The 13,132-nt window shown below is 53.5% G+C and overlaps 1 protein-coding gene across 1 annotated transcript in view; it reads right to left on the bottom strand.

Moving 5' to 3' along the window:
* Positions 1 to 11,033, bottom strand: part of PHACTR3 (phosphatase and actin regulator 3) — a 237,562-nt gene extending 226,529 nt beyond the window's left edge. Inside the window, exon 1 of the mRNA XM_060285055.1 lies at positions 10,887 to 11,033. Coding sequence (XP_060141038.1) covers positions 10,887 to 10,995 — 109 coding nt within the window. The 5' untranslated portion in view covers positions 10,996 to 11,033. The remainder of the gene's footprint in view (positions 1 to 10,886) is intronic.
* Between the last annotated feature and the right edge of the window lie 2,099 nt (positions 11,034 to 13,132).

The following is a 13,132-nucleotide window of genomic DNA, read 5'->3' as shown; positions in this document are numbered from 1 at the left end:
AGGCAGGAACAAGCAAAGGGCTAAGAATCCAACGTCTGCCAAAGTCGACCGCCCAGGTTCAGGTGCAGCTCCGGCAGCTGTGTGACCTTGGGCAAGTTACTCCATCTCTCTGAGCCTCGGTTTTCCTCATCTGACAAATGGGGTCACACCTCCTATACAGACATGCAGGCAAAGGGGCAGAGCTGAGGGCCCCGGCTCGTGTGATATCACTGTCCCCCCAGAGGAGATTTCATCGTGGCTTCTCCCACCGTGGTGACTCCCATACAAAGCCGGCGCAGATGATCATTACAAAACATCCATCACTTTCATCATAATTCTCCAAGTTAGAAATCACTCTGTTCTACAAATGAAAGGCATCCCTCCTCTTACTTTTTATCCTCACAATATTTAAGGAAGAGGTAAAAACTTGGAGCTAATTTACCATGATTTGGGGGTGTGGCTTATAGGGAAAAGCACAGACAGCAAAGCCTTTAAAATAAAAATAGAAACAGAAATTTGCAGCCTCCTCTCGTGCTGGCATCCCATTATCTGCATGCGTGTGAATTACAGGAGTTAAAAGAGATTTAGTCACAGACGAAAGATAACATTCCTTTCCACACAGCTGTTCTGCACACTATGAAGTGGAGAGAGACAGTCCTTCCCTTGTATCAGAAACCTCATCTAGGGCAGGGTCTATTTCTGGTCCTCACCCTGTGGGTCAGTGGCAGTGACCCCACCATCCAAATAGAGGATGCACACAATGCGAGCAGCAGGATGCCTGCCTGACTTCCGGGAGACCTGCTGGTGGCAGAATCGGACCCGGACCGACTGGGAAACGGACAAGGCAGACGCTTTGATTAAGACTCGGATGGAGGTGCCTGCCAAGGGCGCCTGTCAGTACCTGTACAAAGTACATGGGGTCGGTATTGGAGAATGGAGCCCAGGTAGGCCTCCGTACACCTGTTTCAAGTTTGCTGTAGGAAGGGTGTGTGAATAATTCGAAACGGTCTAAAAATATACGCTTTCAGAAGAGCAGGGTAGCCTCTCCGAGAGAGATGCTTCGGAGAGGCTGTGAGCTGCTCCCTGCAATTCTGGGGGGAAAGTGCTGCTGAGTTGGGGGCTTTTTCTGCTAAATGGGTCTCCTCTGCAGAGAAGCCAGAGGCTCTGTGTTAGAACAGATGCTGTCCGAAGGAAGAAACTTCTGGAGCCCAAGGATGGCTCTCTCCGTGGGCTGAGAAAAGGTGGGATTTCCCAGCCCCACCTGTGGTTCGTGCTCTCGGTAAGGCCACCTGCCACGTGCTAGGCACAGGTGTGCACACAACAGTGAGCTGGTCGCCGCGGGCCTGGGTCGATACTGGCTGGGAAAGATGGAGCACGAACAAGAGAGTGAACAGACGGCCACGGTGCTGGGGTCTCCAGGACCACCCTCAGGTTTGGGGACTCACTAGAGGGGCTCCCTGAACTCAGGTACACTCGTATTCACGGCCGTGATTCACTACAGAGGGGACACGGAGCACAGTCAGCAAAGGGACAAGGCGAGTGGGTGACACCTGGGTAAACCAGTCATGAGCTTCCAGAACCTTCTCCCTGTGGAGTCACGGGACACAATTCCTCCACCAAGGAGTTGGGACCACACGTGAGACAGGTGGTCGCCCCGGGAAGCTCACTGGAGACTCAGCGCCCAGCGTTTCTCTTGGGGGGCTGGTCCCGTGGGCACCGTCTGCCCGCAGGGAGCAGGAAGGCAGACCCCAGAAGGAAAGCAGGGCCCCAGTGTGCACCCGACTCTCTGTGCAAACAGTTAGCGCAGGGAGCCACTCTCCCAGCCTGAGATGGAAGGGACCCTCCCCAAGTCCACGTTCTCAGACGCCAGCGGAAGGCCGACCCCTCGAGCAGGCCTTTCTAGGGAGAGCAGAGAGGCTGCTGGGTCGACTCTTTCATGCACACTCAGCGGTGAGGGCCACACGGGAACTGGGAAGGGGGCTGTGTCGGGGTCATTCAGATGGTGTGGCTGGTGGTATTTCCCAGATACGGCCAGGATACGACCCCACCTCACATCTCACCACATGGGTCTGCGTGGCCCCCATTAAGAGACGGGTGTCTAGTGTCACCTCACACTAGAATGGCCATCATTTAAAAATCTACAAACAATAAATGCTGGAGAGGGTGTGGAGAAAAGGGAACCCTCTTGCACTGTTGGTGGGAATGTGAATTGGTGCAGCCACTATGGAGAACAGTATGGAAGCTCCTTAAAAAACTAAAAATAGAGTTAGCATATGATCCAGCAATCCCACTCCTGGGTATATATCTGGAGAAAACCATAATTCGAAAAGATACACGCACCCCAGTGTTCACTGCAGCATTACTGCCAATAGCCAGGACATGGAAGCAACCTAAGTGTCCATCGACAGATGAATGGATAAAGAAGATGTGGCACATATATACAATGGAATATTACCCAGCCATAAAAAGAATGAAATAATGCCATTTGCAGCGACATGGCTGGACCTAGAGATTGTCATACTGGGTGAAGTAAGTCAGACAAATAGAGAAAGACAAATGTCATCTGATATCGCTTATATGTGGAATCTTAAAAAATGGTACAAATGAACTTATTTACAAAACAGAAATAAGAGTTACAGATGTAGAAAGCAAGTTTATGGTTACCAAGGGGGAAGATGGGGGAGGGATAATTTGGAAGATTGGGATTGACATATACACACTACTACATATAAAACAGATAATCAACAAGGACCTCCCGTATAGCCTAAGGAACTCTGCTCAGTACTCTGTAATGACCTATAGGGGAAAAGAATCTCAAAAAGAGTGGATATATGTATATGTATAACTGATTCACTTCGTTGTACAGCAGAAACTAACACAACATTGTAAATGAACTATACTCCAATAAAAATTAATTTAAAAGAAAAAAATTTTAATTAAAATGTTTAAAAAGAGATGGGTGTCTGCTTCCCTACCCCCAATCTGGGTGGGCTGATTCTACGGCAGAAGTGATGAGGTGTGACTTCCAAGGCCAGATCACAAAAGGTGTCAGAACTGGAGGCTGTGTCTCTTGGAAGCTCCCTCTTGGGACCCAGGTTCCCATGCAAAGGCCTCGTGGAGCAGACCTGAGGCTCAGCCCACAGCCCCGCTGAGCTCCCCACCGACAGACAGTGGCACTAACCTCACAGGGTTTCTGGACGGATTGAGTCCCCTCAAAATTCATGAACTTAAGCCCCTCACCCCCAGTACGCCCAAATGTGATGCTGTTTGGAGACAGGGCCTTTAAAGAGGTGATTAAGGTTAAATGAGGTTTGCTGGGGAGGCCCCAAGCCAGCCTGACTGGCGTCCCTAGAAGAAGAGGAAACCTGGACACAGGGAGAGACAGCGGGGCGCACACAGAGGACACGGGCCACGTGAGGGCAAAGCCGTCAGCAAGCCAAGGAGAGAGGCCTCGGACGAAACCTTCATTCTGGACTTCCAGCCTCCGGAACTGTGAGAAATTTAATTTCTGTGGTTGTTTGTTATGGTAACCTTACCAGACTAATACACCAGCTGTATTAGTCAGGGTCCTCCAGAGAAACAGACCCAGTAGGAGATGTATAGACGTACAGACAGACACTTATGATGACGGACTGGCACGTGGTTATGGACGCAGAGAAGCCCCATGGTTTGCCAGGAACAAGCCGCAGACCCAGGAAAACCAGTGGTACGGGCCCAGTCCAAACCTGAAGGCCTGGGAACCAGGATGCTGGTGTCCAAGGGCAGGAAAAAGAAGAGGGACGGCTCAGCTCTGAGCACCCAGGGCCCCTGGATTCCATCCCGGGAAAGACCTCATGAAGACTCACATACTCGCACCCGTGACTGGTGGAACGAGTCACCTTTCCAGAAAATATCACAATTATGCAAAATCAACATCTTCCCAGGTAACCAAGGTCACCAGTCTTCAAAGGACAACAGGCACCCCACCTTGTCCTCCGTCACCCCCCCCAACTGCAGAGGACACAGTGCAGACCCCAAGTCACCGGGACACGGCCCCTCTCGTCACCACCGTCCCAGCTGGCTCCCCAGTCCGGCTGGGAGGAGTCTGATGCAAGGGGTGTGAGCTGCAGTAGTGGTGTTTTTCCTTAAAATAAACTGCAACTGAGTTTTGGAAGAAATCCCAAAGGCGGCAGGTTGCCTTAATGAAACTCAAACAGAGGAGGGGTTGGGGGACTCAGTGCCCTGGTTTTATTAAGTCACGAGGACGCAGGTCTCCACGGGCACGGGGGGGGGGGGGGGGGGAGGGCTCCTTCCGGGGGGAAGGGGGAGGGAGAAGCGGCTGGACCATGAGGAGGAACCCCTGGAATTCTCCAAACAGCTGACTCCTGTGGGCCGGTGCTTCTTGGTAAAAGGGGTTTCTCAAATGCAAAATGAAACGTTGATCGTTATCAATAAAACCATATATTTTATCAAATCAGAAACGAAACTCTCGCCCAAAACCTGCTTCAATGTTAGGTTCGGGAGACATGGTCTGCCCCCTTGTCACACGCCTGCCCCCCAGGCCACCTTTCCTCCTCTGCCCATATGCACGGCTGGATGTTTCCACCAGAACCAACGGTTCCCTGATTGAAACATTTGACTCCTGGAGCCCTGATTAAAAATCTGTATTCAGGAGAGAGAAATTAGGAGCTTGGGATTAACAGATACACACTATTATACATAAAACAGATAAACAACAAGGACCCTGTGTAGAGCACAGGGAACTATATTCAATATCTTGTAATAACCTATAATGGAAAAGAATCTGAAATATATATATGCACGTATAATTGAATCACTCTGCTGTACACCTGAAACCAATACAACATTGTAAATCGACTCTACTTCAAGTTTTTTAAAAATCCGTATTTTACCTCATACTATTCACAGAAGTAAATTACAGTGGATTAGAAACATAAATGTAAAGAAAAACGCTGTACACTCATTAAAAGGAAACATGGGTGAAGATGTTTATGACCGACTGTCCCGGTTTGCCTGGGACTCAGGGGTTCTCAGAACACAGGAATTTCAGTGCTAAAACCAGGACCATCCTGGGCAAACTGGGGCAAGGTGTTTGCTCCAAATGTGAGGCAGAAAGGGATTTCTTAAAGAAGACACAAAATGCAAAGACATAAAGAAAAAGCTGGATGGGGGCTTCCCGGGTGGTGCAGTGGTTAAGAATCCGCCTGCCAACGCAGGGGACACAGTTTCGAGCCCTGGTCCGGGAAGATCCCACGTGCCTCGTAGCAACGAAGCCCATGCGCCACAACTACTGAGCCTGCGCTCTAGAGTCCCTAAGCCACAGCTACTGAGCCCACGTGCCACAACTACTGAAGCCCGTGCGCCTAGAGCCCATGCTCCGCAACAAGAGCAGCCACCTCAACGAGAAGCCCGCACACCGCAACGAAGAGTAGCCCCCGCTTGCCGCAACTAGAGAAAGCCCGCGTGCAGCAACGAAGACCCAACGCAGCCAAAAGCAAATAAATAAATAAATTTATTTAAAAAAAAAAAAAGAAAAAGCGTGATGAACTTCACCCTTCAAAACTGAAAACGTGGGGATGGAATGTACAGCTTGGTGACAATAGTTACTGGAAGTGTACATTTAAAGTTGCTAAGAGAGTAGATGGCAAACGTTCTCACCACACTCACACACACACACGTAACTCTGTGGCAATGAACGATAACTAGACTTATTGTGTTGATCATTTCGCCATACATACAAACAGCGAATCATTGCGTAATATACCTAAACTCATATCATGTTATATGTCAACCGTATCTTAAAGAAGACAAACTTTAAAATTTCTACTCAGCCAAAGACACGATAAACAAAATTAAAAGCCAAGCCGCAGGGAGATTAAAAATCTCTGTAGCAAAGGGAGGATTAGAACCCAGAACACACGAATAGCTCTTACACACCAATTACAAAAAGAAACTAACAACCCCACAGCAAAGAAGCAACTCACAGAAAGTGAAATCCAAAGGGCCAATCAGCATGAGAAAAACCTTCTCCAGCAATCACGGGAATACAAATTAAACCAAGAAGTCCCACTCTTCTCCTGTGGGACTGACAACCTTCAACAAATGGACCTAGAGAAGCTAGCTCCTCAGACACTGCCCTTGGGGGTGACAGAGCCACTGTGGGAAACAATTTGGCTAAACCAAGTAAAATTTACAACAGGCTCTTTCTATGCCCCAGGACTTCCACGTCTTAGAACGTGCCCTGTAGAGAAACACTTGCACAAATGCACCTAGAGGATGTTCACAGAGGCACCACCGGGAACAGGGGGTCTGAGGACGCCCTCCACGGCCTGCAGCCACAGAAGGTCTCAAATGGTGGAATAGTCTAAAGCAATTAGGAAGAATCCACGAATCCAGGTAAATCTCCCAGACATGCTGTTGAATAAAAACAGTAAGTTTCCGAACAAGACGGCTGTATTCAAACGCCACCTCTTTAAAAACACTTACAGGAAACCATCCTGTACATATTCTGCCGAGACCCACACGCACGTGGCAAGACAGTCTGGTGGGAAAAACACTCATGGTAACAGGGGTTCCCTCCAGGGAGGGGCAGGGAAGGAGTGTTTTTCCAAGGAGATCCTGTAATGTTTTCACTTCTCACTTGGAGAAGGTGTTCATGAAATACTAATGTAATTATATATATATATATATATATATTTTTTTTTTTCCCTCCAAAGAAACCTATTGCCTGCGTGGGAGAACATCTCATGCATTCATCTGACAAATATTTACCAAGTGCCAGCTACAGGCCAGACCCGTTCTAAAGCCTGAGGACCACTCATCTCCCTTCAAGCAAAAATGGAGTGACCAGCCAATTCATCTTGGCCCAGTTCATCAGCCAGCTTTAAGATGATGGGGTGCAGATTTAGGTGGATGAGGGGTAAGTGGCGGGAAAATTCCCTGGGCACCTGGGCAGGTGACAGGAGGGAAGGGAAGGTCTCAGCTGGATGGCGAACCCTCGCAGGACCTTCTGCTGCTGCCTGGAGGTTGCAATCCCTGCCTTTGCCTTCAAACACAAACCTGTCACAGGAAAGAAGGCTGAGGCCAGAAGAGGATTCCAGATCCATGGTGGGTTCTGCAGGTCAGGTGCGCACAGGTATGGGGTTCCCGTGCTGCTGGGGCAGCTGGAAACGTGCTGGGGTTTGCAATGCCCAGCACCCACTCTCCTTCTGCTGCCATCACACTGATTTTCTCCAGGGAGGGCGGGAGCGGGGGTCCTCAGGTCTGGCTACGGAGGTGATGCAGGCTCCGTCTCTGGCTGGGCAGCCTGTGGACTGGCCCGTGAGCTAGGACTCAGCCACGCAGCACCCCCCATTCCCAAGGGCGGGAGGTGGGACCCAGCCCGAGCCCTGAACAGCCAAAAGGATGCTAGCTGGAGCTACTGGGACTGCCCAGCTTTGGATTTACCGTTTCCTAAATTGTTGGTCACTTGCTACCAGAAAAGTCTGCTAAATACACCTGGTTGTCATTATGATTTCCAAAGAATTGGGCAGCTCAGCCCCAAGCTGGGTCTTCAGAGCTGCTGCCTTTGGGAGCCTGGCGCAGCCCTAACTCTGAGCCCTGGGCTGGGCCAGGGAGACCAGCATTCCATTTGCAGTGGCCTCGTGCAGCCACTAACGCCACAACTTGTAACGAGCATCGGCTCGAACATGTCATGCTCTCATCAATCATTCTTTTCCCTTCAAAAAAATTAAAAACAAACAAACAAAAAACCACAACGCATGTGATGCAGAAATATCCCAGTACAACTCAGCGTTTCCAAAGCCAACTTCGAACTCTGGAAGAATAAGCAGGTCATTCGTCCCTAAATTAAAGCAGCACCGGCCACAGACACAGCCCGCCAGCCCTTCAAGGTTGGGAGCTAGGACCTGCCCAAAGCAAGCTCCGGGAATCAGGGCAGCAGAGCTTCAGGTGGCGGCCAGACAGATCCCCTTCCGGGTCCAGACCTTGGGAGGTCAGGGGACACCTCCACTGCCCAACCATCAGAACACCCAGAGTGGCGGGCACATAGCCTGGCTCTACCCCGCGTCCCCGGACCCTTGCTCCAAACCAAAATTCGGTATTTGGACGGGGTTTTAACTGACCCAACACTGAAATGCAACACTGAAACCCAAAGACTCAGCCTGGTGCCGGGGAATCTCGGATGGGAGGCTCCAGGCCGCCCGCCCGCCCACCCAAAGCTTCAGACTCAGACAGACGACGGCCTATCCGGCACATCCTCGAAGATGTCAGCAGGCCTATCCTAGCGAACGTGGCCTCCTCTCCCCAACCTTCCCCCCCCAGCAGTCTCCCTCCTCCTCCAGCGAGCCTTCCGCAAGTCCACAGAAGGAGCTCCCACCCCAGGCTTAGACACAAAACCTAAGGAGCCAGCAGCCCGGATTTCAGGCCCCCAAGGCTTCAGCAGGGCCTGTGAGCTCCACCACCTAAGGGTCCCGGGGCTGCCCACTGTCCCCACCCCTGCCCTCCCAGCAGCAGGTGGCCCTCTCCCCACCAGGGGCCTGCTGCCACAGGACGGCCACTCATGCGATTCCTGAGCCTAAAGCTGGCCAACGGCCTCATACTACACACGTGAAACCCACATACTCAATGGCCTCATGTTGCACATGTGAAACCCCCATAGCTCATCACAGGGTCCAGGGTCTACTGGCCCACCTGGCCAGGCATGGCTCATCTCCCCTCGCCCAGGGTCTCCAGCCTCATGACCCTCTTCTGTTCTCCAGTGCCACCAAGTCCCATGCAGGGCCTCTGCCACTGCTTTTCCTCATGCTGGGAATGCTCTCGCCCCCTATCCTCACATGGCTCCCTGCTTCTCCCCATTCAAGTCTGCAGCCAAACATCCCTCTTGGAAGACTCTCCCCTGGCCACCCCGGCTAAAGCAGCTCCCATCCTCAATCACCGCCTCTCTGTCCTTATCTTCTTCCAACGTTGCTCTGCACAGAGGTTATCTTTTAGTTTCACTTTATTTGCCTCTACACCCATTGTCTTTCTCCCCCCACCAGAATCAAAGCTCCCTGAGGGCAGGAAGCTGACCCCCTTGCTCTGCAGCATTCCCAGCATGTAGGTCAGTGCCTGAGCCATTTTCAGTGATTAATACAAACACTTGCTGACCCGCTAAACAGTCGGCTTCCTCCTTGGCGAAAGTGGGTTAGCAGTGGCTGAGCCCTGCATCCTTCAAGGCTCATACGGAAGCCACGGAACTATTTTAAAAATGCCCAACAATTGAAATGAGCATGTGGGGCAGGAACTGCATCATGTCCACAGGCAGATCATACACTGTGACGGCTCCGAATACACTCCCAAGAGGCTGAAGGTCACAATTTGAAATGTCCTTTCTCAAAATCTAACCCCAAATACACCTTGCTACAAACTCAGTACCCAAGTAAAGCTTGGGGGAATGCTTTCAGGGGAGGAAGCTGGTGCTCGTGTGCACCCACTGTGTACAGGCACGGGGTGAGGGCGCCTCTGCCCCCACTAGAGGGTGAGTGCCGGGGTGGGGGCCACCTCCCTCTCGTCTGCTGCACCCCCAGGGCTCCGCACAAGGCCTCACGCTTACGGGTGCTTGGTATTCACGATGAGTGGATTCACCAACAGAAGGGCCGCCCATCCTCTAGGCTGGGGCTCCTCTCACCACACGGAGGTGCCCCAAAGCTTCTCCGCGGGCTTCTCATCCTCAGGGCCCCGCAAAGGGCCTGGCACACAACAGGCTCTCAAATGACGCCTGCTGGTCCCAACAACCCCAGAGTCCCATCCTTCTCGACCCAGTGACTCGGTGGATCTCAGAGTTTCCCAACCTCCTCACCACTGGCCTGGATCTGCGCGTTCTTTTTCCTTCTTTTTCTGGGGGATGGCGTTGGGCGGGGGGGGGGGGGGGGGGTTCTGGGCATCATGGGATGTTCAGCAGCTTCCCTGGCTTCTCCCCACTGGATGCCAGTAGAACTGCGGGGAGGAGTTGTAACAACCAAAACCGGCGTGGGGGACACCCCTGGTGAGAACCACTGATGTCTCTAAACCAGTTTCCAGACAAGCTGGATCCCAGAATCACCCGGGGCACTGGTTAAAAAGACAGACTCCAGGAGATTCTAAGGGGCAGGCCTGGGGTGGGATCCCCCAGGGATTCCAACCAAGGGGCCACTGGGGTAAACATTGGCCTAACTCTCCTAGGGCCGCACCAGTGTTCAGCCTGGTTGCCAACCGTACCAATGGCCGGCAAATCCAGGCAAAGCTCTCTGGCCTCCACAGGGGGAGACCTAAGCCCCGCCCACTCCCAGGTCCTCTCCCCTGGACCAGGTGGAGGCCTGCCATTTTCCAGCTTCCTCAGTCCCGCGCCTGAGATCCTGTCCCTTTAACTGTAGCTGGACCCACTCCAGGAGCAGGTGTCTATCTGCAGGGACCCTGGCAGCTCCCGCCCTGCACAGGTGGAGGGAGGCCCGCTGTCCTTCCTGAGGGAACAAGGGACCAGGAACACGTGTGGAACTCTCACTGGGTAGCAAGCGCTGCTCACGTGATCCCAGCTACTGCCCCAAGACTTAAGTACTGGATCGCACCCCATCTTACAGATGCGGAAACCGAGGCACAACGAAGTCAAGTGCCACGCGCACACGCTCACGCAGCTAACACAGGACGGTTCCAATCCCGGGACCGCCGACGCCAAGGCCAGCGCTCCGGACCACTGTGCGCACTGACTGCCCTTGTTTTGGGGACAGAGTGGCCCGCCTCGACTGCGGGGACAGCCCGAGCCAGCAGGCGCCCACCTCCGTGCTGGGGGCGCAGCGGGTATCCCAGCCACCCCGCAGCGGCCCAGGGCAGGGCGCGTGCTCCCGGCCAGCCGCCCCCCAGCCCCGCGCCCGCCCCCCGCGCCGCGCGCTTACCTTGCGCCGGGCCTCGCGCGGTGGCGGCGGCGTCCCGGATCCCGAAGGCGCGGAGCAGCGAGAGCACAGGGGCCGGCCAGCGGGTGCGCCCCCCGCCCCGGCCGCGCATCCCGCCGGAGGGCCTCTCGGGGCTGCGTCCGCGGGGCCGCCCTGCGCCGCGCAGAGTCCAGAGCTGCGGGAAGCGCCGGGCGGGGAGGGGCGGGGCGGGGGCGGGGCCGCCATGCGAGGCCGGCCCCTCCGCCGGGAGGGGGCGCCGAGGGGCGCCGCCGTGACCTTGATCTCCGGGACCCGGCGGGCTCCGCAGCCCAGGATGAGGGACCTCAGAGCCAGGACGCCTTGGAAACGTTAAAGGGAGAGTAGGGCGGGAGGTGCAGCCGCCCGCGTAATTACGTTGTAAAGAAGCTGCCCAGTTGAGCCGCTGTGGGACGCTGGGCGAGTCGCTTGACTTCTCTGAGCCCCAGTGTTCTGGTGTGTAAAATGGGCGTGGAGAGGGTGAAAGGAGATGAGAGTGAGCCTAGAACTGCGCCAGGGCCTGACCCTCCCGATGCGGGAGGCGCCTTGGCCGCCTTTGCTATAACTGCTGTGAAATGCAGGAGTCATTGCTGCGCTTCTCATACACTCGCTTTATATATATGTACATACGTAGTATTTATCTTTTTAATAAAATAAAACATTACTATTTCGCTTGGTGACAACCGTATGTGGGACGCTTGCTGCCACCAACCAGCTCAAGAACCGTGTGCCCAGGCCCCTCTCCCAAGGCCCTCTGAGCTCTAGAACAATCACAACTCCTCCGCCACCCACCACCACCCGGGAGCCTTCAGTCTTGAGAGGATGAAAAGGCTCTGCTGACCCTGGGGGCTTTGCATTTGAGGCAGGGTCTCTGGCCTGAGATGGCCTCAGGGCCCTCGTCAGCACCAAGGCCATCAGACTGACTGGCTCAGTGTAACAGGCACAGTTCCCGAGAGCCCGAAAGCAACAACACTCGTCACCACCACCCAAATGCAGCTCTGCTCAGGGCCTCAGTGGTCCTCCTGTTCAGGCCCAGCAACTCCATGCGCAGGTGCCCTCATACGGTCCATTTTCCAGATGCAGGAGGGCAGGCAACAAAAAGGAAGGGCTTGTCTGTGGCCACGTGGATGCTGAGTGCAGTGCTGTCACGGGTGTAGCTGGGCATCCCACCCACCTGCATCCTCCCTGGGCACACACACCTGCTTCCAGCATCTCCCCCGCAGACCTGTCACTCATCTTCGGAAGTTTGGGATTATAATAACAACAGTTACCAGCTAACACTAGGCGGCACTGTGCCATATATTCATATATTCATTTACCCTTTATGACAACTCCTTGAGGAGGGTACAATGATCATCCCCACTTTACAGATGAGAAAATACAAGTTCCAGAAGAGCAGGGACTTTGAATGAATTGTTGAGCAATTGCTTCATCCTATTGCCTCTTCCACCAGCTCTCAGAGGGAGGCACAGTGATCCTCCCCCATTTTTTAGAGGGGGAAGCCGAGGCTCAGAGAAATGATGTAACTTGCCCTAGGAAGAGGAAGCATCAGGATTCAAACCCCAGTCAAGGTCTCAGTGCCTTTGCTCTCTGCCAGGCCCACTGGGCACACCCTGACGAACTCCTACTCATCCTTCAAGACCCAGCTTAAGCACTGCCTCTGCTCCGAAGTCTTTCCTTCAGCTTCCCTGCTTCCCCACCCTATGCGCTTGGTTCTCCTGTGTCCATGTCCCCAGCCTCGGGCGCACCTTCTGTTGGGCACAAACGGCATCACTATGCAGTCAGGCACCCACACATCTGCCCCATCCCCACTGGGCTGGGCTTGGAGAGGACAGGCATTGGCCCTAGTCGCTACCTTCCCAGGCCCACTCAGGTCAATGAACATCTGTTTTGCAGCCTCTGTCTTCCTCTGCTGGTAAAAAAATTTCCATTTGCCTCTGGGCATCTTCCTCCCCGGCCTCCCTAATGCCAGGGGTGACCCAGTCTGACCAATCAGCATAGTCCAGACATTTGGCCTCAATAACCGATTCAGGAAAGTTTGTTTATGGAGGTACACACTTAGGACTTTCACCGGACTGGGAGAGGAGTCCTTTTAATCCACTGGTCCTGATGTGAGTGGTCAGCGCTTCTGCGAGCCATCACATGCTTCAGAATTGAAACAACATGGAAGGGGGAGGATCTCAGAGATGCTGGGGTTGAGCCCCTGGTTCCAGCTATGCCTGAAGGTAGCTGAA

The sequence above is a fragment of the Globicephala melas genome, chromosome 15 (assembly GCF_963455315.2).
Source record: "Globicephala melas chromosome 15, mGloMel1.2, whole genome shotgun sequence".
Lineage (NCBI taxonomy): Eukaryota > Metazoa > Chordata > Mammalia > Artiodactyla > Delphinidae > Globicephala > Globicephala melas.
Note: the sequence above shows the minus strand (reverse complement) of the source record. Positions and strands in the feature narration are given on the sequence as shown.